Below are 27,071 nucleotides of genomic sequence, written 5' to 3'. Positions count from 1 at the left end.
TGTGATATTTTTTCACACGAATGTTTCCTCTTTCACACCACTGTAATTCCCTTTACTAAAATATTGACACATCTGACATTAGTTTCTCCTTGTTAAATCTAAAATTCATTATTCAATTAATAAGTCAGATAAAAGATTCCAGAAGTTATGGGGGTCATTTATGACTCACTATCTTACTTTATCATTTTATTCCAATGTAATTAAGTTGTCTACTCATATCTTTTCCAAGTTCTTTATTTTTTAAAGTTTTCTTTTAAAACCAATCATATATAGCATCTGGCAACGCAGTTAGGTAAGGGGTTTGAGTTTTTCTTCTTTCCTTTCTTTTTTTTTTGCATTATTAGAGTTTTTCTAAAAAAGGCATATACAGGACTATCTAGAACACACATGTCAAACTCTGGCCCACGGGCCAAATTTGGCCCGCAATATAATTATATTTGGCCCGCAAGATCATTTCAAAAATGTATTAGAGGTGGCCCGCCCTGCAGCGAGAGCCGATGCTGTTTTTTGGTAATGTCACCCCCACCATCCTCCCCCTTCATTGCACATGCTTCCCCATTGTAACACAAGAAATTGTAACACGAGAAGTCTGTCGATGTCATCAGCCGGCAAGCCAGTTGGAAGGCTCCCCGCACAACCAGTCACTTCTCCCACCTGTCGAGCGGTGCGGCGGATTGGCGAGCGCCTGTGATTTCCTGTCGGTGCAACGGGCATGGCAGGCTGCGCATGGCCCCCAGGCAGCGCGAGCCCCACGTGACTGGCACCGGACGGCCCTTCCACAGCACGAGCACACTTCTCCCGGTCGCCACGGCCTTCAGCGCTTGCACCCGCGCGGACCCCAGGGACGGCTGGTTCGGCCCTGCACGTGAAAAGAGAGATGGTGGCTGTCCGCAAAGGCTGATCGGCAGCGCGCTGGGCCTGAGTGGGTGGGCAGAGGGTGTAGGTGAGGAATAATGGGCAGGGGAAGTTATGGTGGTGCGAGGGGCAGTTAGAGGGAGGGATGAGTAGAGGAGGAGTGGATAGGGAAGAGGTAAAAGGGGAGGGGCAGGGCGAGTAGGGGAGGGGTGATTAGAGGGTGAGAGACGGGAAGAGGGAGGAACAGGTTGAGGGGAGAGGCAGTAGAGGGGCGTGTATAGCATGGGGTGGGTAGAGGCAGAGCGAGTGGAGTGAGGGGTGAGTAGAGGTTGGGTAAAGGACTGGTCAGGTAGAGGGATGGTGGGTCGAGGGTGAATAGAGGCCTAGCGCCTGAGGAGTGAGCAGGAAATGCTGAGTCCTGATGCAGGCCAAAATGGACACAGCCTGTGAATGCTGACTACAGCTCCACAGGGACCAAATATGTTTCCCTCAGCTCAAGCAAAGGGTGAACTTGAGCTACCTACTCCTGACCTGTAACATTATCCTCCTAAAATTATATCCTAAAGTTTAACATTACATATGTTGAAAGAAGAGAAAACATGCAGATGTTGTTGAAAAATTTCAATAAATATTTAGTTCGGCCCTCGACTTAGTCCAAATTTTTAATTTTGGCCCTCCGTGAATTTGAGTTTGACACCCCTGATCTAGAATATGAATTATGGATATGATTTACAATTTATGTATGTTAGTGTTATACAAATATTTTATTTAGTTTGTGTAACTGTCTATATTATCTTACTGAATTGTACCTTTTTTGTTCGTATGTTCTTTATTAAAATCAATAAAATATTTTTAAAAAGTTAAATCTCAAATGGAACTTGTATTATGATCACTGCCTCTAAATGGTTCCTTTACTTTAAGCACTCTAATCATCTGTGGTACAGCCGATCCAGTACATCTGATCCCCTCGAGGGCTCATCAACAAGCTACTCTAAAGAGCCATCTTGTAGGTTTTCTAACAAATTCTATCTATTGAGATCCAGTCCCAACCTGTCTTCTCCAATCTACTTACATGTTAAAATCTCTCAGGACTACCATAACATTATCCTTCTGATGCCTTTTCTATCTCTTTTTGAAGTCTGTTGTCCACATCCTGGAGGTCAGTATATCACAGCCAACAATTTTTTTTAATCCTTGCCATTTCTTAACTTAACCCATAATGATCTTCTGATCCTGTCACCTCTTTCCAATGAGTTAATATTGTTCCTTACCAACAGACACACTACCTCTTTTTCCTGCCTATTCTTTCTTTACACTATGTATCCTTGAACATTCAGCTCCAATGACATCCATCCTTTAGCCACTATACTGTGATGTCCACACATAATACCTACCAATCTGTAATTGTAATACAAGGTCATCCATTTTATACCTTGTGCTGTGTGCATTTAAATACAAAACCTTTAACCCTTTATTTATTTATTGACACTGTATCCTTGTTGCTCCCCATGGCTGCAATTTTTCCCTGTCTGTCTGTCCTTCCATACAAACTCCCTACCAACTGCCCTTGCTTAAGTGCCAACCCTACCTGCTTCTTCACCTTGGTTCCCATGCATGGGTCCCCCTGCAAAACTAGTTTAAACCCTCAGAATCCAGTTAGAGTGGCATTGCCATGTTAAATGTTCTGTATCATTAAAGGGTATCACAACCAAGGGAACACCTTGACTACTATGGGTTGGTATATGGGTAGAGATCCAACAGCGGGATAAATTCACAGGTTCAACATACATGGGGCATGCGTAAATAAGTATTGACATGCCATTCCTGTTTAGCTATCTGATTTGACTTCTCTTTTTCCTTCACCAAGTTAGTCATTACAAGGGTGCCCAAAATACACTTAAGTACAATTGTCCATTTTCACCACTCAGAAACCTGATCAGGACTCTAGCTTGTCCACTAATATGTCTTTTTGCAGTCAATGTGACATATCTCCCAAGGTTTCCCCTCAACCTTTACTGCTGGAGGTGTCTCCTGGCCAAATTCTGCGACCTGATCTCTCTGGATTGTCCTTCCCTTTCCTCTGGGTGTTGTTTGCCTGTGAATGTAAGGTCTCAAGAATTTAATTAACGTTATTACTTGTCCCTTTCATATGAAAAATGCTAGAGGATCTAAAAACTTATCTGGGGCAGGTTGAGACTTTAAAAATAAAGTTGGAAGACGCAAAAATAAATTTAAAAGATGCTCCAAGTCAAACAGCTTTGCAGTATAAGGATCAATTGAATGCAATTAAAAAAATGAAATTTCAATGTTGATTTCCAAACTTGAACTTGAAAAACAAAACAATTTTTCTCGCAAGATTAGTCCTGAGGTATTGTGTGTGATTACAGGTCATGTCACACCAAGGCTGCATCAGCACTGTCACTGTTGATGAGCCTGGCTATCTTTTTAAGCTGTTATTAAAATAATTAGCAAAATTCATTTTAAAAAATTCCTAATATTTAAACACAGATAACGTATATGAATGGAAGTGTAATTGTCATATTGGGGTTGTCAATGTAACCAAAGAGCTGCGACCATGTAAAGTAGAAGCCTGTTTGCTGGACTCCTCTGTCTTGTCTTCTTTATAAATGATTTAAGTTTACATTAATTTGTGTGTTGGAGATAGTTTTGGATTTGGGAGTATAGAGTGTGCATAATTACTGGATTTTCTTCATTGCCAAAACATTTGCCATGTTTACTGAAATTGTGGGAGGATAAAATATTCTAAATTGCATTAATTTTGAAGGTTCTCTGCAAGAACACGTAGTACTACTGATGTAAAAACAAAAACCCTGGCCAGCTAACCTATTAATAGCAAGTAACAATTTTGAATTTGCCTTGTATCCACTGGTTGCTTTTTTCATTCATGGAGAACTCTATACCTTTATCTAAGTTTGTACATTCATAAAGTAGATATAAATAAGAATATAAATTTGCCTCCGTTTTTTACAAGACATGAGGTAGAAAAATATTTGAGGTAGATCAATACAGGCTTTCTTTCTTTGGCTTGGCTTCACAGACAAAGATTTATGGAGGGGTATGTCCACATCTGCTGCAGGCTCGTTGGTGACTGACAAGTCCGATGCGGGACATACAAGACAATACTTATAGCTACATACTCTAAGCAAATCAATAAAATCAATCTTTATACATTCAAATGATAGACATTCATGTCTATCTGGAGGGCAATTAATTCCTTTATCAGGATTATTTTGCTGACAGATAATACATTCCTGTCCCTTTTTTCTCAAATTAGTGTGCCACTCCTACCATTCTTTCCTTACCCAAATGTGTTATTGCATGTATAGAATTAAGCAGTACAGGTAAATTGAATCAGGTATATAAATTGTCCAGCAATTATTCATAATTCAGTTTCTGGATCTCTGGCATACCCCCATTGTTTCCAGAACTTAAAACAAATTAGCAGGGGCATCCCCCTGAAGGTATGCTACATCCCTTTAATCGGGCAAAACAGTTCTATTTATAAGCAGTTTATCGCTTTCTGAAGGGACCGTTTATCACAGCAGTATTTTGCAGTAAATCTGAGTAAACATTCCCAAGGGATACAGGGTCCTGGTATGGGCATAAATATTAAATGACATTCCCTTCCATTTTATGCAGGCTCTAATAAGGGCAAACAAAATGGTGGAAGGCAGCCACCTTTACTACTTCATCTGAATTTTGGACAATGACATAACCTGAACGGTGTTGGCCTGTATTATCAACGAAGGCTGACCTGTCAATAAACTGAGCCATAGCTCCAACAATGAGACTAATTAAATCTTGTCGTGCCAAAAGTCAAAAGATGATAACACTGCAAACATTCATAATCTAGTTCTTCAAGTTCATCTGGAGGCAGGGTTAAAAAGGCTGCCAGGTTAACAGTAGTGCAGTTGTGGAAGGTTGGATATGGGTTCATAAAAGAGAGAGTTCATAGTGGGTCAAACATGCTTGAGTCATGTGGCCTGTTTGATTAGATATCAGGAGAGCAACCACTGAACGCTCGATGTAAACTTGTACTGACTGATGTAAGGTGGTATGGAAGGTAGTTGAGTTAGTTTATCCTACCTAATAAAGTGATACTGACCGTGCCTCCTCTGCTATTTCTCCAGTATTTTGCGGACGATGGCATTGGAAGGTGCCATGGACTTCTTGAGGCGTCGATCAATACATCAATGCTCTGCGAGAATTCTTGTAAAGTTGCTCCCGTATCAATCAAAAATGGAAGAGAGACATCCTGCACCTTTATTGTAATGATAGGTTCCTCACTCCTTCCTCACGTTACCAGAGAGGAGGTGGGAAGAATCTCTGACCCCTTATTGGATCATTAATAGTAAAAGATGCCTGACAGGAATCAACCTCTCCAAAGGAGGTGCACTCACAGCGCCAATGTCCTTCTCCATCACACTTAAAACAGATATGTCGGCAATGTGGTGGTCTATGAGTGGATAGTGGTTGGGTGCAATTACCAGGTGTATCTTGGGGGCCTTGCCAGGGTCTCCAGAATCATTTGTGCCCCTGAGGCTGGTAAGAATGCTGAACAGAAACCAGTGTTGGTTTGCCATGATACGCCCAATCATCTCTCATCAGTATTCTTAAGAGAAATTCGTATTTCATCCGGGGTTTCAGAGGAGCCTCAGCTCCCTCATTATTACTCAGCCAGAAGGTCATCACCACTCATCTAGATTGTTCTTTGGTATTATTTGACCAGTTTAAATTAGCCTTAACCAATGATGCAGTTTTCTCTGGTAAGCATTGCATAAGAATTGCATTAAATTGAGCCACGGGCTGGCCATCGTTAAATCTGATCTGATCTCCATCATAAGTCTGGTATGCAACAATCAAGTGTTCCCAAAATTCCTGTGCAGTTTCTTTGGGAAGGGCTTACATTCCAGGCAATAAATTGCTTTAAACTATTAACTGGAGCTCTGAGTATGATATTGATCTGATCGACTGGCTCGGGCTGGTGCTATCTGAATTTTTCATACAACAGTATGAGATCTTGCGGTGTTCGCATTGGCCCCTTCCATTTCATACTTTTGTCAGGAATTAAAATTTAATGGCACAGGGAAAATAAGTCCTGGATTTGAGCCGCATACACGTTTTGAGTTGATCTGATGTAGTTAACAAAGCCCATTGGATGCTTATTTCTGTTGGGAGCAGTTGACCTGTGATCTGGGTCTGTCAATTTAATTCTACAAAGCGATAGTGAAACAGATCTCATATTTATTTCAGACACATTGCAGCATACTTGTAAAAGAGGAGGTTCCTTCTAGAGGGCAAGTTTCAAATTGCTGTGTTTTTTTAAACTCCTTCTTCCCCACACCCTGTACAGTATCGTTACACAAACAAAAGTGCTCGAGCAGCCTGGAAGGTAGGAGGTAAACTTCTTCAAGTTTCTTTTTACAAAATGAGCAACAATTCTCCATCAAAACTGAGTCTGAAATCTTGTTTAGCTACTCCTCCTCCTTCTTTATCGTAAATAGCAAGAATTGGGGCTGGTAGCTATGGCGGGGTTTGTGGCTGCTGGGGTACATAAGGGGGTGGTCCTGCCCACAGGAATCTTTTGATTCCTCATCCTCATCATTCTGCAAGAATAGGTTTGCCATGCCTGACATTCGGTCCCTGGGGCCCTCTTTTATCACCTTCTGTTTGTTAACCATCTGGTGCCTAGCTCTGCTCGCATCCTGTCTCCAATTTCTCTCCTGATTGTCATCCTACTCACACTTAGCCTGCAGGACCTCTAGTCTTTGGGTGCACCCTCCTTTGTACATAACACTATCCAAGATTCAATTTTTTATCGTAGAAGTAAAACAGTATCATATTACATGAAATTTCTTTTTGCCTGCTTCAAGGCAGACAGATTCCCCACCAGCAGGAATTACTTAAGTGCCTCTTACAGTCTCACAATCAGAGAGAGAGAAGCAAAAGAGAGATCCCCCTCCCAGAGTCACCAAATGCCTGTAGATTCGCCTCCAGTGTTTCTACAGCCCCCGCCACCACACAGAGTCCCGTCCAAACCAATGGCAACTCAGGCTCCAGATCCGAACGGTCAACACTGTCAGGAACCCTTCAGTGCCCTCAGCACCTCCTCCATCCCAGTTCTGATACCAGGTACCCCTCTATCCAGTTTGAGCCAGTCTCCAGTAGTCCGCAGCCCGGCACAAGCCTCCCGACAGCAGTCTCCTGCAGCTCACAGCTTCCACGGGTTCCTTGCCTCAAATTGGCAGCAGCCTGCTGCATGCACTGGTCCCTCAGCCACAGAGCCCCCTCACTGGTCTGCCATCGTGGTCACCATCCCTGCGGGTCATCTCCACTGCTTCTCCTTCTCATACAGGACAGAATCTTCCTGTCCTCTGGTGCTCTGCTCCAGTCCTCTGCTTCCTCTCTACAACTTGCATTTTCCCTCCAGTTTCTTTCTTTAGATTTTTACCTTTCTTTCAGTCCCTCTTCCTTCCATTCTTGTATATGCTTTCTCTATTTTCTTTTATCACCTTCTCCCGTAGTAATTGTTTTGCTTTATCAATATCCCATGCAGACAATGTTCCCCCAGTCGATTTTTTAATACTGCTGACAGCTGCCGAAATTCTTCACCATATTTCGGATACAAATAACACATATATTTTACAGGGACACCCGAACGTTCCACTCTACCCGACTGGACACAGCAGAAGCCCGCAGGCACAAAATCGCCACTGTAGCCACCGCCAGGGACGAGTTTGATGAGATCCTCTACGAATTCGCCGCCATCTTAGAGCCACGGTTCAATGCCACCCTGCCCTAGCATGGGGTCTTCCACCACAATGACACACAGGGCCCCCCCACCGAGAAGCTCCAGCAGGCAAAGGAGAAGTTCTCCAGGCTCCAGGAACTGGGAATCGTCCAGCACTCAGACAGCGCCTGGGCATCGCCGCTCCATATGGTCCCAAAATCATCTGGGGGCTGGAGAACGTGCGGGGACTACCGTCGGTTGAATGACACAACCACCCCTGACAGGTACCTGGTGCCCCACATACAGGACTTCTCTTCCAACCTCCACAGCGCACGGGTCTTCTTCAAAGTGGACCTTGTGCGGGAATACCATCAAATCCCAGTGCATCCAGGCAACATGGTTAAGATGGCCATTATCACCCCTTTCAGCCTCTTCGAGTTCCTGCATATGTCCTTTGGTCTAAAGAACATGGCCCAAATATTCCAGCACCTCATGGATGCAGTTGGAAAATACCTAGACTTTGTCTTCATTTACCTGGACTAAATTCTCATTGCCAATCGTAGCTGTGATGAACACAAAGCCCACCTCTGCACACTCTTTGCCCGGCTGGCAGACATCAGCCTCATGGTCAAAGCGGCCAAATGCCAGTTTGGCATGGAGTCCCTCCAGTTCCTGGGGCACACCATTTTGGCAGCTGGAGCCACACCGGCACTGGAGAAGGTAGCGGCTGTTCAACAATTCCCCAAATCCTCCACCCTGAAAGGCCTCCAAGAGATCGTGGAGATAGTGAACTTTTACCATCGTTTCATCCCAGAGTCGCGCACACCATGTGCCCATGGTTCGTGCTCATGGCCACCAAAGAGAAGACTTTATCATGGTCAGAGGAGGCAGACAGGGCTTTCATCACGACAAAGGAGACTCTAGCCAGTGCCACGCTGCTGGTGAACCCATGGCTGGAGGTGCACACAGCGCTCTCCGTGGACGCCTCAGCTACGACAGTTGGGGGGGGGGGTGTTCTGGAACAGTGGCTCGATGGACAATGGCGTCCACTAGTCTTTTTCAGCAAGAAGCTGCGTCCACTGGAACTCAAATACAGCGCCTTCGACCGTGAGCTTCTGGCGCTGTATTTGGCCATCCGCCATTTCCACTACTTCCTCAAGGGCAGGCCATTCACAGTCTTCATGGATCACAAGCCAATTACTCAAGCACTGGCAATGGCCAAGGATCCATGGTCCACCAGACAGCAGCACCACCTCTCGTACGTGTCTGAGTTCATGACCGACATCCGACACAGGGCCGGCAAGGACAATGTAGTGGCGGATGCGCTCTCCCGTCCAGCCATCAACACTCTTGCACCCGGCCTAGATTACAAACAACTGGCTCAGGCACAGAGGAATGATGCAGAGATGCAGGCCTTGTGGACCGCCATCTTGGGCCTCAAACTCAAGGATGTCCAGGTGCCCAGCATCCCGGACACATTAGTCTGCGACGTCTCAATAGGCACGCTGCGCCTAGTGGTCCCGCCGCACTGGAGGGTGAAGGTCTTCAGTCTGATCCATGACCTCACTCACCCAGCGGTAAAGACAACTGTGCAGATGGTCACGAGCTGAAGAAGGAGGTGGCAGAACTGTACCAGGTGCCAGACCTCCAAGGTCCAGTGACACACACAAGCCCCCATCCTGCTGGCGGACCTATGCAGGCAACTGGCCTCCCTAGCTCCCTCATCCTCGGCACACCAGGGCACCCGGCTGTTTCATCTCCCCAAAGAACTCAACTCGGCCCAGTTCATTTTCGTGCATAGGGGACCACAAGGTGCACCACTACAATGACCGTATGAGGGGCCATACAAAGTCTTGCACCAGTCCGGTGGAACCTTCACCCTGGACATTGGGGGGAGAGAAACTTTTTATGGTGGACCGCCTGAAGACATCTCATCTGGACATCACAGCCGGTGCAGATGGCCGTGCCCAAGCGCTGGGGCTGGCTGCCAAAGCGACAGGACGTGTAGTCATTTCTGGGGGGGGGAGGGGATTGTGTAGCAGTGCACATCCTCATGGCAAACTGGCCCCGCTTGTATTGCCACGTGGCGGGGCACCCATGGGGAAATGGCGTCATCAGAGGTTTCTCTCTGACTCCAGCATCCCTTCCAGCGCGCACCCTGGGCAGCGATTATGATGTCACAATGCACCAGGTGACTGAGCTCCTGCTGCCCTTAAAGGGGCGTGCTGAATCTGAATAAAAACATTTGTGAACAACCCTCAACGTGGTGGCTATGTTTCTTTCACTGCTCACACCGCCACAGTAAATAATTTAAAACATATTAATGATTTATATATCTACCTATTTTAAATCTTAATATTTCATTTGATCTGTCCATTTAAACCATGTTACATCTTTACAAGAATAATAATCAGCTTCAGACAATGGCATAAGTTCACTTTTCTTCCATTTAACTTTATAACCTTATAGTTCTGCATATTGTTTTAATCTTTCCTGTAAAACTTTAAATGATTCTTGTGGTTCTGTTCAATAAATCAACACAGCACCAGTAAATAAACTAATCTTAAATTTATCCAATCCTTTTTTAATACCCTTTATATCACCATCCTGCCTTATTAACTGTGCTGAAGGTTCTATCACTAAAGCAAATAATGCCAGTGACAAAGGACAAACTTGTCTAGTTGATCTTTCTAACTTAAAGAACTCAGATAAAAGTCCATTTGTCACAACTCTAGCCTTTGGGTATTTATATGTTTCCTTCATCCAACTTATAAACATTGGTCCAAATCAAAACTTTTCCAACACTTTAAATAAAAAACACAATTCAACCCTATCAAATGCTGTTTCAGCATCTAATGATAAGACTATTGATAAGTTGGATTTCTCCTGTGAAACATTAATTAAACTAATTAATTTAGTTATATTATCTGCAGAATAACGACCTTTAATAAAACCCACTTGATCAATATGAATCAACATCGGTAAAAATTGAAATAATCTATTAGCAAGAATGTTAGTCAAAAGTTTATAATCAACATTCAATAATTAAATTGGTCTAGATGACTCTAGATTCAAAGGATCCCTATCTTTCTTGAATAACTGTTATAATAGCTTGCAATAAAGAGTTTGGTAAAGATTGTGTTTCTCTAGTTTGCTCTAAAACTTCAATAAACAAAGGAAACAATAATTTCTGAAAATTTCTGTCAAATGCTTTAGTAAACTCATCCTCTCCTGGAGATTTACCATTCAGCATTGATTTAAGAGCTGACATAATTTCCTTAAGATTTATTGATTTCTCCAATTCTTCACTAATCCATTCATTCAAAATGGGTAATACTAATTTATTTAATATATATATATTTTAACTTGATCTTGTTCAAAATCTGAAGTATATAATTTCTTGTAGAATTCTTTGAACCTTTCATTAATATTCTGAGGTTTTATATGAAATTCTCAAAATTTTTTCCAAAAGCATTTATTGTTCTAGATGCTTGCTCAGCTTTCAATTACCATACCAAGACTTTATGTGCCCTTTCTCCTCTTTTTTTTTTCTTTGGCTTGGCTTCGCGGACGAAGATCAGCTGCAGGCTCGTTTGTGGCTGACAAGTCCGATGCGGGACAGGCAGACACGGTTGCAGCGGCTGCAGGGGAAAATTGGTTGGTTGGGGTTGGGTGTTGGGTTTTTCCTCCTTTGCCTTTTGTCAGTGAGGTGGGCTCTGCGGTCTTCTTCAAAGGAGGTTGCTGCCCGCCAAACTGTGAGGCGCCAAGATGCACGGTTTGAGACGATATCAGCCCACTGGCGGTGGTCAATGTGGCAGCCACCAAGAGATTTCTTTAGGCAGTCCTTGTACCTTTTCTTTGGTGTACCTCTGTCACGGTGGCCAGTGGAGAGCTTGCCATATAACACGATCTTGGGAAGGCGATGGTCCTCCATTCTGGAGACGTGACCCACCCAGCGCAGCTGGATCTTCAGCAGCGTGGACTCAAAGCTGTCGACCTCTGCCATCTCGAGTACTTCGACGTTAGGGATGAAAGCGCTCCAATGGATGTTGAGGATGGAGCGGAGACAACGCTGGTGGAAGCGTTCTAGGAGCCGTAGGTGATGCCGGTAGAGGACCCATGATTCGGAGCCGAACAGGAGTGTGGGTATGACAATGGCTCTGTATACGCTTATCTTTGTGAGGTTTTTCAGTTGGTTGTTTTTCCAGACTCTTTTGTGTAGTCTTCCAAAGGCGCTATTTGCCTTGGCGAGTCTGTTGTCTATCTCATTGTCGATCCTTGCATCTGATGAAATGGTGCAGCCGAGATAGGTAAACTGGTTGACCGTTTTGAGTTTTGTGTGCCCGATGGAGATGTGGGGGGGCTGGTGGTCATGGTGGGGAGCTGGCTGATGGAGGACCTCAGTTTTCTTCAGGCTGACTTCCAGGCCAAACACTTTGGCAGTTTCCGCAAAGCAGGACGTCAAGCGCTGAAGAGCTGGCTCTGAATGGGCAACTAAAGCGGCATCATCTGCAAAGAGTAGTTCACGGACAAGTTTCTCTTGTGTCTTGGTGTGAGCTTGCAGGTATTTTTTTAGATCTTTGCAATAAACGTTCAAACCTATTAGTTTGTAATGTATTAAATTTCAATTTCTTAGGTTAATTGTACTTTTTTCTCTTTATCAAATGGATTTCTTTGTAATTCTTTTTCCAGAATATTTCTTTCTTTCTCTAATGTATCTGTATCAACTAAATATTGCTTTTTAGGTTTAGACGTAAAACTAATAATATGGCCTCTTAAATATACTTTTAATGCATTCCATAATACAAATTTACTATCCACAGACTGACTATTTATATCTAAAAACTGTTCAGTAATAAATTTACAAAATTCCTCGTTTTAATAATAAAGGATTAAATCTCCAATGACAGAGTTCATTTTTTTCTGTTTTTGAATATGTCAATAAAACAAGTGTATGATCTGACAAAATTCCTGACATATTCAAGCAATACCACATTATATAATAACTGAACAGGTAACAGAAAAAAATCAATTCTAGAATATGTATCATATTGAGCCGAATAAAATGAATAATCCATCTCTTTTGTGCTTAATCTCCTCCATACATCAATCAAATTCACTTCTTTCATTAAAGATATCAATTTTTAGCCATCTTTGTTCTAGGTACCATTTTACCAGATTTATCTACTGAAGGATCAAAACAACAATTAAAATCACCCCCAATAATAATTTAATCATAGGACTGTGGCAAATTAAGAAAAACATCTCATCATCAACATTGGGTGTATAAATATTCACAAGTATCCAAGAATCTGAATAAATTTTACATTTTACTACTAAAACTCTTCTTACTGATTCATATACAGATTCAGAACTGAATGATAAGTTTTTATTAACCAAAATCACACCTCTAGCTTTAGAATTAAAAGAATAAGCAAACATTTGACCCACCCAATCTCTTTTTAATTTTTGATGTTCTTTTTCAGTTAAATGAGTCTCTTGCAAAAATGCAATATCAAGCTTTATTTTTTTAATATAAGCTAACAGTCTTTTTCTTTTAATCATATTATTGAGCCCATCCATTTTAAACATAGCAAATTTTAAATTAGCCATCTTATTTCACAACCATCCTAACCTGTGTAGCAGGATCCCCATCGACATAGAACATACTCAAATTAATCCACATCTCAACAAAGTAAAAAAAGAAAGAAAAAAACCATCCCCAAAACAAAAACAAATTCCTCCCTCCCAACCCTACAAAGTACTTAATGTACTACCCACCCCTCTACGACACAGGTGGTGGCTTAAGCCACTAAGTGACCAATGGTTTTGGTTTGAGATATAATGAGATTTTGCACCTCTCCCAAACAGAACTAGCAAAACAGTATAAACAAAAACTTCAAGTATGATAAGCTTCTTCCAACTCTTTATTCACTTGCTCCTCATCAATAGATATCTCTTCAGAATCACTACATTCCTTCTTTTGCATCTCTTCCTTCTGGTCTTTCTGTGCTTCTACTTTTTCTCCTTCTGCACCCCATTATCCTTCTCTCTGGAAACTCCATTTGATTTTTGCATCTTAGAAGATGAAGACTGACCCTTTTTAAAATTAGGTAAAGAATTGGCAAAAATCAATGCATCTCCAACATTATCAAAAAATTAAGATTCATATTCCCCATAAAAAAAACATTTAAAACTACAGGAAATCTAAAAGCAAATTTATAGTCTTTCTGCCAGAGGACTGCTTTCACCAAATTAAATGACATTCTTTAATAATATTTTGACTAAGGTCCGCATAAAAGAACACTCTTCTATTCTGAACCATCAACAGGTCTCCATGTTGTCGGGCATTTTGAACTGCCAATCTTAATATCGGTTCTCTGTCTTGATAATGTAAACACCTCAGCAAAACAGGTCGAAGTGGCTGACTGGGCAGTTGTTTCCTTCTAATTGCTCTGTGGGCCCTATCCCAGGGGTTCCCAACCTAGGGTACATGTTCCCCCAGTGGTACATTTGCATTTTTCAGGGGGTACATTGGGTCTGAGAGAATAACCACTACTGTACAATACATGGTATTGTAATCTGCAGTCAGATTGCACAATGCCGTGTTTTTTTAATCCTTAATTTTTAGGGGTACACGGTGTCCTGGGTAAACTTGTACCTCTCACTTTGTTCATTTTAGATTGGTCACAGTGTTTGAGCTACCGAAAGAAAATAGACACACACACCGAGAGCAGTTCAGTTTATATAAATGTTTATTACAAATTCAAAAGCTGATTTCAAACTACAATATGCTAGCTCTTCCCAATTATACTTATCAACGCCTGGACTGGTCCCAACTGCCGAAGCGAGGCAACAACCGCACACTTGTAGTAGGTTGTCAGGGCACCGGTAGCTGCTTCTCTACCTCCCCCGACCGGGACGTTGGCTGGACTCTAGAAGTTCTTCTTGCTGAGAGATGTTGCCACCTCTCGGAGAGTCTCCAACTTCAGCAGCAGGACCATGGCTTATATTACCCAAAAATTGCTTACTCAACCATCTATTCCCAGAAAGATAAGCGAGCAAGCTAGCATGCCTAGGTTTCTATTGAATAACATAATTTTCAGCTTATCACTTTGAATACAATGGTTTATTTTGCGTCAAGGTGAGATCTCTGCCTGAAAGACTGTGATCAAAACAAGCAGAAAGATTAAATGTCTTTTTGTCAGATAATTGCATCTCTGGGCCCCATGGTGGAATTTAGTTTATGTCTGCTGAGTCTCAAGCAGGTTACTGATTCTCAGCCTCACAGGAGCAAAAAAGATGGTTTAAATCCTCCAATACACAAGGGAACCTATAAAAATGCCAGAGGGGTACAGAGCAACAAAAAGGTTGGGAACCCCTGCCCTATCCAATTCCAACCCATCTGGAAACAAATCTGATCCTAAAATTTATGGAATCCATTTTTGAAAAAAATTTACTGGTTCAGAGCCTTCGTAATCTTCCAGAAGTCTCCAAAGAATTAATTTTCTTCAATAAATCATTTTTCTCTATTCTCCATCCACTGAATCATCAAAGGTATTCAACTTTTGTTGACATTGATCTATATCACAAACACAATCCTCCAGCTTATCTTCCATCTTCTTAACCTTCTCTTGTACTTTATCCACTACTTTAGTGTGTTTTGCTACATCAGCTTTAACAGTTGCTATATCTTCCATAACATTAGAAAGCTATTATTCACAAATTTAAAACCCAAAGAAATCTGTTGAGACATTGCTTGAAATTGTTGTTCAAAATAATTTTTACATTTAGCTGTAGGCCGACCATGAGCTGCAAACACTTCTTCTTCCTCACTAAATTCCAGTTCTTCCTCTGAGCTTTCAGCTCCAACCACTTCTGTAACTCCTGCCCCCAGTTCTTCAGCCTCCACCACAGTTACTCTTTTACTTCCCCCACCCATGGGGCTTTAGGTCAATCCTCTACCAGCCCAGTCTCGGTGGGTCGGCGAGCACCAGCCCCTCCCGCGAGAAGAAAAATGCTCGGTATAGTGTGTATGCACACTACTTCTTCAGCTTCAGTGGAAGAACATTGCTTGATGTCAGCTCCATCTTCCCCAGAGCTCTATGGCGCTGGTGCCAGCATCACACTTGGAGTCGCCAATTGTTGTCGCTGGGGGCGAGGAGCATTACTCAAATTCCCCAGATCCAGCTCTGAGGTAGGCTCCACTTCTTCCAAACTTACCGATTGTTTTAAATCGGTTTCTTCATCGTTTGAGCTCTACTTTTTCATAATTATTTCTGCTTCTTCTTATAATGCTTTCTTAAAACTTTTATACAGTTAGAAGGGTATTTCAAAATAGACTCTTCTTTAATCTGTCGTGAGAGATGTCCACCCACATCTCTCACCTACGCCATCATGCCACGCCCCCTTTTACTTGGCCTAAAATGTTGACAATTTCTTTTTGCAACTCATTCTGCTCAATTTGATGAGTTCCTCCAGCTGATTCTTTTGCTCCAGATTCCCAGTATCTGCACTCTCTTGTATTGCCAGGCTGATATTTAGTTACACAGTTTATCCTTTCAATAAACATGTTACATTGACAACTGCACACTTTGTTGGCACATTTTCACATAAAGTAAAGATGGAGTAACAGGGCCAGAGACTTTGCCATCTCTAATTTCTTTCCAGCTGGTTCGATGTTGAAATGTAGTCTAAGAAAGATGTTTAGTAAGAATTTTGTATTTTGGAAAAACTCCAATAGCTTATGAGATCTATGCAGAAAGGCAATGGAATTTGTGCAGTGAGCCCTCTGTTGAAATGTTGTTGTGATTGGACTTTCATTTACATGTTTAGGTTTTAAACAATTTCCCATGAAGTTGCTGGAAGTGTGATCTCATGATGATAACACAAAGGTGAACAATGGTAGAAACTGTGTGCCCTCTTAAATGATATAAAGAACAGGTGAAAGTTGAATTACATTGAATTAATTCACAGCCAAATCTGATACAAAAGTGCAATTAAGAGTGATAAAAAAAGACATGTCCATTCTGGTTCCTGCACTCCTTTGATCTTTACTGGATTAATTGAAATATTATATGATTTTAAAGAGAGACTGGATAGGCTGGATTTTTTTCCACTGCAACAGATAAGGTTGGTGGGTAACAAGATGGAGGTAAATAGAGTTTTGGGTGGAAAAGATGTGTTTATAATGGAAGTCTTTTTCACATAGTAAGGTTGTCAAGGAAAAGAAAACATATGGATTTAGGGTGGGAGTTAGTAGGTTTTGGGAATCTGAGAGGAATTTTTTTCAGTGTTGGAGCCAAGAGTCATGACATTTGGGAGACATAAACAAACACTTGAATCACCAAAGCTATGAACAGAATAAAGTAAATTGGATTCACCTAGGTCAGTGCAATGGATAGCATGGGCACAGTGGGCTGAATAGCCAGTTTGTGTCCTGCACAAATCTATAAATTGGTGGTTCTTCTCAGGATATTCCAAAAAAACCTTAGTGGTCAAAAAAGTCTTTGGAAGCAGAAATTTGTTTTTCTTATTGCAACATTAAAAACTAAAATATGGTAGACTTGGTAGCAATAAAGCATTTTACAGTGTGACAAATTTATTCTTTTTTGCTAATGTGTCCGTTTTATTTTTAGTTCAAAAGAGTGAACTGCAGAACAGTGATGAGTATGTATGTATGTATGTTGACAGTCTGAAAGCATATTTGGGATTTAAGTTTTGCATGTGTGGAAATCCCAAACAAGTTGTCAGTTTCACAGTGCATATGCTGGTCAAATCTGCCAATGTCGTAACTGCAAGATATGAACCATCATACTGTACTACAGCATAGATTTATATCATAGCCAGTCAGATTGCTACTCTATTAATCAGTCTGTGAATCCTCCTAGTTTGTCATAATATTCTACTAGGGATGAATGTGGAAACTGAATATAGTTATTGATAACTGATAGGTTGTGATGCTCTGGATGGTATTTGTAAGGCTAAATGAATTTAAGTTAATCAGCCTACGCATATATATTATAGTACAGGTCTAATATTTCTAACATTCATACAGTGAGCACAAGTTACAGTGATGAGTTAAAAATATGTGCTGACCAACTTGCCAATGTATTCATGGATAGCTTCAACATCTCACTCCAGCATGTCGTGGAACCTACCTGTTTCAAACAAGCGTCAATCGTACCAGTGCCCAAGAGTGTAGTAACCTGCCTAAATGAATATCAACCAGTGGCACTCACATCAACAGTGATGAAGTGTTTTGAAAGGCTGGTGTTGAAACATATCAGCTCCTGTCTTGAGCAGCAGCATGGATTTATTCCAATTCACCTATCGTAGCAACAGGTCTATGGCAGATGCCATCTCATTGGCTTTACACAAAGCCCTGTTACACCTGGATAGCAAAGATGCCTACATCAGGATGCTCTTGCGTGTTTAACATCATTATCCCCTCAAAATTGATCAGCAAACGTGGGACTCAACACCCCACTGTGTAATTGGATCATCGATTTCCTCACCTGCAGACCACAATCAGTGAAGATCAATAAGAACATCTCCTCCACAATCTTCATCAGTACTGGAGTACCATAGGGCTGCGTTCTCTATTCTCTATAAACCTATGACTGTAAGGCATGATACGACATCAACACCATCTACAAATTTGCTGACAACATCACGGTAGTGGGTTATATAAAAGGGGTGATGAGTTAGCATAGAGAAGGGAGACTGAAAACTTGGCTGAATGGTGCACCAACCACAACCTTGCATTCAATTTCACCAAAACCTGAATACATACGGATAGTAATTTGAAGAATTTATATAAATTGAATTATTTATCTTTACATGAAAAGGCTGAGGAAGTTTTAAAAAATAGATAAATTTACCTATAACTTTAGTTGGAAGGGTAAATTGTATAAAGATGAACATATTTCCAAGGATATAATATCTTTTTCAGACATTATTGATATTAATACCCTAAAATATTTTCCAAGTTTTGAATAAACAAATAAAGAAATTACTTTGGAAAGGTTAAATGGCAAGTCTCTATAGAAAAGTTAACATGAAAATACAAATTGGGAGGATTACAGCTTCCCAATTTTAGGAATTATTATCAAGTGGCACAGATGAAATTCCTGGCTTAATTTTTTAAAGATAGAAAACCAACATGGATTAATATAGAAATTAATAAAACAGGATAAAAGAAAGCAGAAAAAATTATATATAAATGGAAATCGAAACTGTTGGTGCTGATAAAGAGATCCCATTATTGAAGCATTTACTTAATGTTTGGAATAAAATAAATCAGGATATTGGAGGAGGGCCTATATCACCTAAAATCCCATTGATTAATCCTCTTTTAGTCTTTTCAATAGATAATTCATTTTTAAATATATGGTACCGTAAAGGGATTGTTAATGTGGAAGATTGTTTCGAAAGAGGTCAATTAATGTCATTTGAGCAATTGAGAAACAAAAATTCTAAACTCTTTTTTGTTTCTTTCAGTTAAGAGCATATTTAAGAGATAAGTTGGGACCAACAATGTTTCAGTCGAGCTGTACTGAGGTAGAACTTCTTATTTGGAGAGGGATTGTTTAAAAAATATTTATTTGAGATATTCATTATTACAAGCAGGAACAAATTAGGATTATATAGATCTAGGCAGAGATGGGAAACAGATTTGAATATTACAATAGACCAACAAATGTTGGAAAATTTATGTAGGGATTGTATGACTATCAATGTAAGATATAGATTAGTTTAATACAATTTTTACATCAATTATATCCTACACCACAGAAATTGAATAGATTGAAATCAGATTTATCAGATCAATGTTTTGGATGTGGTGAAGCTGTTCAACATGGTCATGTTCCAATGTGTAACCTTTTTGGGTGACTATGGGTTACTTTTTTGGAACAAGTTACAGGAGTTGTTTTTCTGTAAAATCCTGATTTATTTTTACTAGAAAATATTCAAGGTACAAATCTTTAATTGAAATTATCAATCTATCAATTGAAATTTGTTAAAATTAGCATTAGGAAGAAAATGTTTTGCAATTATTTGGAAATTGGATACATTAAAAAAAGTCACCAAAACCAAGGAGCTGAATGTTGACTTCAGGAAGGGAAAACCAGAGATGGAGTGAGTGAGAAAATTTAAATTCTTGGGAGTCACTATCTCAGAGGATTTTCCTGAACCCAACACACTAATGGCATTGTGAAGAAAGCACGTCACTGCCTCACCCTCCTCAGAAGCTTGCAGAGGTTTGGTATGACATTGGAAACCCTGGAAAATTTCTACAGATGTGTGGTGACTGGCTGCATCATAGTCTAGTATGGGGCCACCAATACTCCTGAGTGGAAAGCCCTGCAAGGGGTAGTAAACAGAGCCCAGGACATCAAAGCCAAAACCCTCCCCACCATCGAATACTTTAGGGAACACAGCTGTCAGAGAGTAGCATCAAGGATCCACACCACCAGCACATACTCTGTTCGCGCTGCGACCACCAGGAAAGAGGTATAGGTGCCACAGGACTCGTACCACCAGGTTCAAGAACAGCTGTTACCCCCCCACCATTAGACTTCTCAACAGCAAACTCAATCGGGAATTATTTAAGGACCTTTGTTTTCGTACTTTATTGATTTTTTTTCTCTGAATTCCACAGTCAGTTCTTTACATTTCTCTACATGTGTACGTTGAGTCAATTTTTTCACTACCAATAAGTGGTGATTCTGCTTCACCTGCAGGAAAAAGAATCTCAAGGTTTTATGAGATGTCATGTATGTACCCTGACAATAAATCTGAATCAGAGTTACAATGAAAACAAAGATCAATTTGTACCAATTTGTAAGCAAGTTAGTATGATGAAATAGTTCAGTTTAAATTAACATTTAAAGTTTAATGTTCAGATTTATTGTTGAAGAGTACATACATCACATACATCCCTGGGATTCTTTTTTTCTATGGGCCAACCAGACTTTCTATTTATCGGTAGGGTAAAAAAAACTGTACCAAACTGTACATCAGCAAAGAAAGCAAAATGAAGCTGGAGCTGGAGCGGCCTCACCAGGGTGTAAGCCAGGGAAAATCCGTCTGTGGCCCATGCAGTGGGATCCTTCGGGACTCCGACTGTGGATGTTTCCTTGGGATTCACTCCCAAAGCCTTTCTAAGTAAGTGGGTTTAGCCACAAGGCAGCGAGGGTTTGAAATCGGAGTTTTCCCTCTCCTAGATGAGCTAATGACCCCCATCTGTCCAGAGCAACTGGTTTCAAGGCGCCAGTGGCCCCTTCTCCTGTCAGTGAGCTATGCCACACGTGAAAGCCAGGGGTTGGACTTGGTTGAAGTGGCACACCCTGAAGAGCATTTGTGTCAACCAGCTAAGATTCTCAAACCAAGCCAGAAGTGCAGACACACTGCAATACAGAAGTGCATATTCAATAATAAATCATGGGCTAAGTCAGAGTTCTTGAATGGGGATAGTGACTGTTCCCAAAGGTATACGTTTATCTTCGGTATTTTTAAACAACTTGGAGCATCTGGGGGGAAAAAAACAACTCAGGGGTGTGAGCTTCTCCCTTTCATTATTTGACGCGGCTCACGCCTGCGGCCCTTCCTCGGCCGCGCTCGAGATGGTGCGCCCGTGGCCGCCCCCGACCGTTCTTTCCCGGGCAGCTCGCGCAGACCGTCAAGGCTTCAGCGAGGAGACACACGTCGGGCGCTGGGCGACGTGACGTCACGCGGCGGGACTGCTCTGCGATCCTGACGCCCTATCGGCAGAAAACTCGAACCGAGATGGAATCTCCCAGTCTGAACCGGTTACAACCGGTTACTAGGTTTGCCAGAGAAGGTTTGGAGGTTGACGGTGCAAGGCCGCCTGCGACAGGAACGGCCACGAAAAATGAATCGGAAGGGATAAAAGAAATTCTTTCTGAGAAAACGAATCCAAGCATATGTCACGGCGGTTGATTCCAGTTTTTTTTTTGCTAACTGGTTATAACTAATAACACGCAGTTTAACAAAATTGCTGAGGAGAGGAGCGAGTGTTCTTAACTGTGACCGATTAGCGCAAGTATTGTCCTTTGTTTTTTTTCCTAAAAAAACAACTTGAGTTTGGTCCGAAACGAAGACGAGAGAAGAGGCGACCTTGTGTGAGCTTGTAATTTTTAAATTCCCGCCATTTGTTTTCCCCCCCTTCTTGCCCCCTCCCCCCCCTCCCCACCCCCGTTCAACCAAACTGCTGCGTGTCGGGTAACACTTGTAGAAAGGTTGCCGAGTCGGTGCATGGTGGAATTCGTTCATTTAAAGTGGAGGCTTACAGTTTAACGGCAACAACCATTTCGGGTGAGTGCTGAGAAGTTTGAAGATGTGTCTTGCGCGCTGCGGCCTGCCTCGACCCCGTCCCCGCGGACTGAGCGGGAGGCCTGCACGACCCGCGCCCACCACACGGAGCCGCTGTGCGTGGGGACCGCGCGCCCGAGTCACCCCTCCCCCTCCCTCCCCGTTCCTCTCGGACACTGTTTGTGTGGACCTTGACTGAATCTGCCCGGCTTGGCGTTTGGGGTGGTTTAATTCAGGAGGAGAACATTCCAGAAATAACGGCCGAGGCCCGTCGGCCGTGTCGGGTCACGTGAGGGCCCTCATGCTCCCAGTTCCGGGAGGGGGGGGATTCGGACAGGCGCAGTCCTGGCCAACGCTATTGCCATTCACTATTAATTCATTGCAAATTTCGCGCGTCGTCAGTGTTTTTAGTTCACACTCGTCGAGTCATGTCTTGGGTATTTGTGTCGTTTTCAGTATGTGGCCAGACGAGTGAAGTTGGGGCATTGTCTCTGGACAATTATTGTAAAAGACTGGGCGACAACTATTGACAGAAAGTTTTAACAATCACAGAGTGAAATCAGTAGGACAGGAGCGGTTTTCCCAAACCCGCAAAATTTACACCCATTCTTGTTGTGATTGACGTATGGGGAAATCATTTGGTTCAAAGTAGACCCATAAACTAAAGTAAAGGTTGGGATCTAACACAAAATATAATTGATAGTGGAAATCTATAAGTGAACGTAAATGATGGAAACACTAAACGCGTCAAGTAGCGGCTCTGAAAGAGAGTTTGGGCTTGGTGACCATTTGCAGCGGACCAGAAACATTGTTGCTTTTCCACAGATGCTGTCTGTGATTTTATTCTTTTCTCCATCGTTTCTGTCCAGTTGTATAAATCTTACTGAGTAATTAAGGAACTTTCAGTCATCCAAAGTATTGTTATGTTCACATACTTTGTTGGGGGTGGGGGGGGGGGGAATTGTAGTTGATATCCTTCAGAATGTTTAACCTGCGCAACAATAAAGCTGATGGCCTTTAGACTTGTAATTTTCTTCCTTCCCATTCTGAGTATAGATAATTTTTCAGCCTGTTTAGTTGCTATAAGTTGTAGTGTTTTTGTATTGACTCAATTTTGTGCATTACAACTTAAATTGTGTACATTTGCCAACGTGTTTTCCAGTTTACTTCTTTCCTGAAGATGTTGACTCGTACTGGGGGTACTGTTCCATATCGGTGGGCATCCTCTGGTATCTTGCCTAAGTGGTTGCTGTTCAGTGTCAACCTAGACAGTGAGTGTTGGCAGGCTATTTCACTGTGGGTTATCCCATCTGAGCCCAGTCCTGTCATTGTCTGACCATCCACAGTGTATTTTGCAGTAGGAGTTGCAGCATAGTGACAGGAGTGGGTAACCTCTTGTTCTTCTGTACTTCTCTCAATATACTGAAGGTTCAGGTTAGTGTATCGTTAGGGTATTATGTCAAATGTAGATAGAACCATGCAACAATTTCTGAAATTAAAATTTGGCTATTTATTGATTTTTTTTAAAGAATGTTTTACTAGTCTGACCTGAATCCTAATTTATTTGGTTTTTTTTTAAATCATGCCGTTATTCTTTTAAAAAAAATCTCAGCAGGGAAAAGGCAATTGCTTTTACAACGTTTTGGCTATCAAAATCACTGGTATCTGGTGGCTGGAAGTGACCGAGTTATATTGGTTACAACTGGAAAAATAATTAGTTTCCAAGGCAATTTGTGACTTGAACTTGTTTCATATTGTGTCAAGTGTCTGTTTTTAAAGTACTCCAAGAGAGGAGTATTTCTCTCCTATCATAACAGTGCAATTATGTTCAATCAGAATTGCATCTGAAATAAATAGTAAATTTAAATATCAATTCTGTATGTTAATACAGAGCAAGTCTGTAATGATGCAACCAGCAAGGGCAATGATAACAGGTAGCATTTTGATTTGGAAGTTGTTGATGTTGCCGTTTTGACCACTGAAGTTAATACAATGAATAGCTACTGCTATGTACAAAATGGAAAATTCTAACTTTTTTTCTTTTTAATTCATTTAGGAATTACATCAAGTTTTTTCTTATAGTAATCTATGCCAGCCATAATGACAATTTTGGCAGACCATGCAGCTCGCCAGCTGCTGGACTTCACTCAGAAGCTTGATATAAACCTCCTGGACAACGTAGTCAATTGCCTGTACCATGGAGAAGGTGCACAGGTAGCAATGAAAAGTATTAAATTTAAATCAAACATTAATACTAATTCATTTTTAAAAATGACTGTCACTGTTCACAGTGACCTGGGAAAGTACTTGTAGTGCTGAATTGTCAGATGCTTTTGTGACCAAACAGTGGTATTCCTATTTTTAAAAAAGGATATTTTAAAATGTATAGAGAACTGTTGGTTCATATCAGCAGTAGAATCCATTTGTCCCATGACAACATTGACCAAAAGAGGAACATTTTTGATTCTTTCTATTTATTAGCACTCAGGCTGTAGCTTTATTGGTTGGCTTTTGGAATATTTATCCAGGTTGTCTTTAAAAAGGGGCAAGGTTTACTTCCTCTTCCACCTTTGCATGTAATAAGCTGCAGATTATGTAACCATTTTGGATGGTGAAAGAAAATGTTGGCATCGATGAAACTGTCAGCATATCCATATTCTTTATTTATCTCTGCCTATTGCCACTGGTGCAGACCTGTGGAGAGGAGCTGGTCCACTCCCCATTCAACTCTGCACAAGCTTTGAACAGCCTTTTAAAGGAGCCGACAGCAGTTTTATTTAAAATCTTGCAACCGTGGAGTCTGTACCAAGATGGTGGCACCTCTGATTGGTGGAAGGCACTAGGAGTTGCGGATTCCAAAAGAGTGGAGGACTGGAGCAAGACACCAAAAAAATGGGGAGATCATCCCCCATCTGAGAAGTAGAGGAGATGACCATGCCGGCAGACCAGTGAAGGGGCTCTATGGCTGAAAGACCAATGCATGGGGTGGGCTTCTGGTGACTCAAGGTGAGGTACCCACGGAGGCTATAGGCTGTTGAAGACTTGTTGGGAGATTCACGCCAGGCTGCTCGAGATTGGCGTGAAACTGGCTGAAGGGGTACCAGGTATTGGAACTGGGACGCGATGGAGTGTCGAAGGCGCTGAAGGATTCCTGACTGAGTCGGAGGTTCGGATATGGAACTTGGGTAGCCAATGGTTTGGTCTGGACTCTGTGTGGCTGTGGAAGTGCTGGAGGTAAATCTACGCTTGGTGACTCTGGGGGGGATCTCTCTTTTGCTCTCCTTTCTCTGACTGTAAGAGGCGTTTCAGGCAATTTCTACTGATGGCAAACTTGTATGCCTTACAGCAGGCAAAAGCAATTTCATGTAATATGACACTTATTACAATGACAATAAATTGAATCTTGAAAATCCTTAATCTTGTTGAGGCTCTCATAGTCCAATGTATTTCATTCATCTCTTTCTTGTTTCAAAGAAAATAACCCACACCTGATTAATTGATCTTCAATTACACTCCATTTTTAGCAACAATCTTGTAAATGTGAAATTCACCCTTGTGAACATAATTTCACTAGCTTTAAGATTATAGATGAGGATAAATGCTGGCCCTTGGGTGAAAGGGTGATGCTAGTTTTAGACAGATACGGACAGTTTTAGGCAGGGATGGGGGAGAGGGGAAGGTACATACATGCTGATGTGGGAGTCCTTTAAAGGCCACCTTGTTGAAAAAGATACATTACGTTTAGTCAAAAAGTAAAAGGAAACCTGGATACGATTCAAGCTGAAATTGAACAGTGCTTGAATTTGAAGCGGGGAACAAGGCCCAAAGGTCGTCATGAGATGTCCTTGGCAAATAGGATTTTGGAAAATAGCAAAGCATTTCATATGTGTATAAAAAGTAAGAAGCTAGTTCAGTAAAGGGTAGCTCAAGGACAAAGGAGGGAATCTATACTTGGAGCCAGAGGTTGTTTACTTGGTTCTAAACACCCTCTGGTTTGGTTTTTATTGTATTTTTCACTAAGGAGAAGATGATGATGATGATATCAGGCATTTGTACGTTGATGTGCTGGGGCATGTCAATATTTAGGAGGAGGAAGTCACTTGCAGAATATTAAGGTGGATAAGACCCCAGGGTTTAATGGAATCCATCCCAGGATACGAAAGAAAAAGATTTCTGGGGCCTTGGCAGACCTTTGTCCTCTACGTGTCCAGGAGCTTCCTGGTGACGATTCTGAGGGACAGGATTTAGTTCTATTTGGAACAGCATGGACTTGTTAGGAAGTCATCATGGCTTTGTGTTGGGAGATCTTTCCTCAAATCTTTTTGATTTCAAAAGAATGTTTTACTGGTCTGACCTGATTGCAGTTTCTAAGGAGGTTACAGAGATGGCAGTGGATGTTGTCTACATGAGCTCTGGTAAAGCTTGAAAAGGTCTATCATAAGTTAAGTCACATGGGATCCAAGATAAATTGGCTTAGTCAAAATATGGTGGAGGGGTGTTCCTCTGACCATTGTGTTCTAGGATCTATGTATTTTGTAATTATAAATTATCTAGATGAAAGTGTAGATGGTCTGATTAGTAAGTTTGCAGATGACACCAGAAATTGAAGTTATGATGGTAAGGAAAGTAGTCGGGATACAAAAGGATAAAGGTCAGATGAAAATTTGGGTGGAGAAATGCAAATGTGGACAAATGTGAAGTGTTGCATTTCAGGAGGTCAAATGTAGGAGGAAAGTTTACAGTAAATGCAGGACACCATTGCATTGATGTACAGAGGGATGCTATAGCTCTCAGTAGCAATACAAGTATACCCTGACACCACATACTATATTTGGGGTGGGAGGAGTCTTGATCTTATTTACAGAGCCTCTTACCTGTTCCTTGTCACTAAAACTGACTATTTAATTTTTCCATTCTGAGCCTGGGAGGTCATCTCTCTGAACAGTATCTAAAACAGTATATGTTTTCCTGAGGGGAACAGTAACAGGGTTACCTTGTGCTGATTCCTTCTCTTTGTGGTCATCCAATTATGCCTCTTAGGTCTGACTGCCTGCCTCCTTGGAACTGTCTACCACCGTCTGCTTCTCAAATGATTCATCTCGCTCCTGTTCCCTAAAGTGAGAGTTGT

The 27,071-nt window shown here is 41.6% G+C and overlaps 1 protein-coding gene and 1 long non-coding RNA gene across 9 annotated transcripts in view; one reads left to right on the top strand and one right to left on the bottom strand.

Moving 5' to 3' along the window:
* Positions 1-218: 218 nt before the first annotated feature.
* Positions 219-22,133, bottom strand: LOC138760668 (uncharacterized). Its single transcript, XR_011355792.1, has 2 exons — positions 21,922-22,133; positions 219-859 (listed from the first exon to the last, which is right to left on the bottom strand). It is a non-coding gene; the product is annotated as an uncharacterized lncRNA (long non-coding RNA).
* Positions 21,402-27,071, top strand: part of LOC138760665 (exportin-1) — a 74,536-nt gene continuing 68,866 nt past the window's right edge. Inside the window, exons 1-3 of one of the 8 annotated variants that reach the window (XM_069931556.1) lie at positions 21,402-21,753; positions 23,106-23,214; positions 24,000-24,157. In XM_069931556.1, coding sequence (XP_069787657.1) covers positions 24,032-24,157 — 126 coding nt within the window. In that variant the 5' untranslated portion in view covers positions 21,402-21,753; positions 23,106-23,214; positions 24,000-24,031. Of the gene's footprint in view, positions 24,171-27,071 lie in introns of all 8 variants that reach the window. The other 7 variants (XM_069931554.1, XM_069931555.1, XM_069931553.1 and 4 more) reach the window with 7 other exon arrangements.

Source organism: Narcine bancroftii, chromosome 4 (assembly GCF_036971445.1).
Source record: "Narcine bancroftii isolate sNarBan1 chromosome 4, sNarBan1.hap1, whole genome shotgun sequence".
Classification (NCBI taxonomy): Eukaryota; Metazoa; Chordata; class Chondrichthyes; order Torpediniformes; family Narcinidae; genus Narcine; species Narcine bancroftii.
The sequence above is the reverse complement of the archived record's forward strand: the minus strand, read 5'-3'. Positions and strand labels throughout refer to the sequence as shown.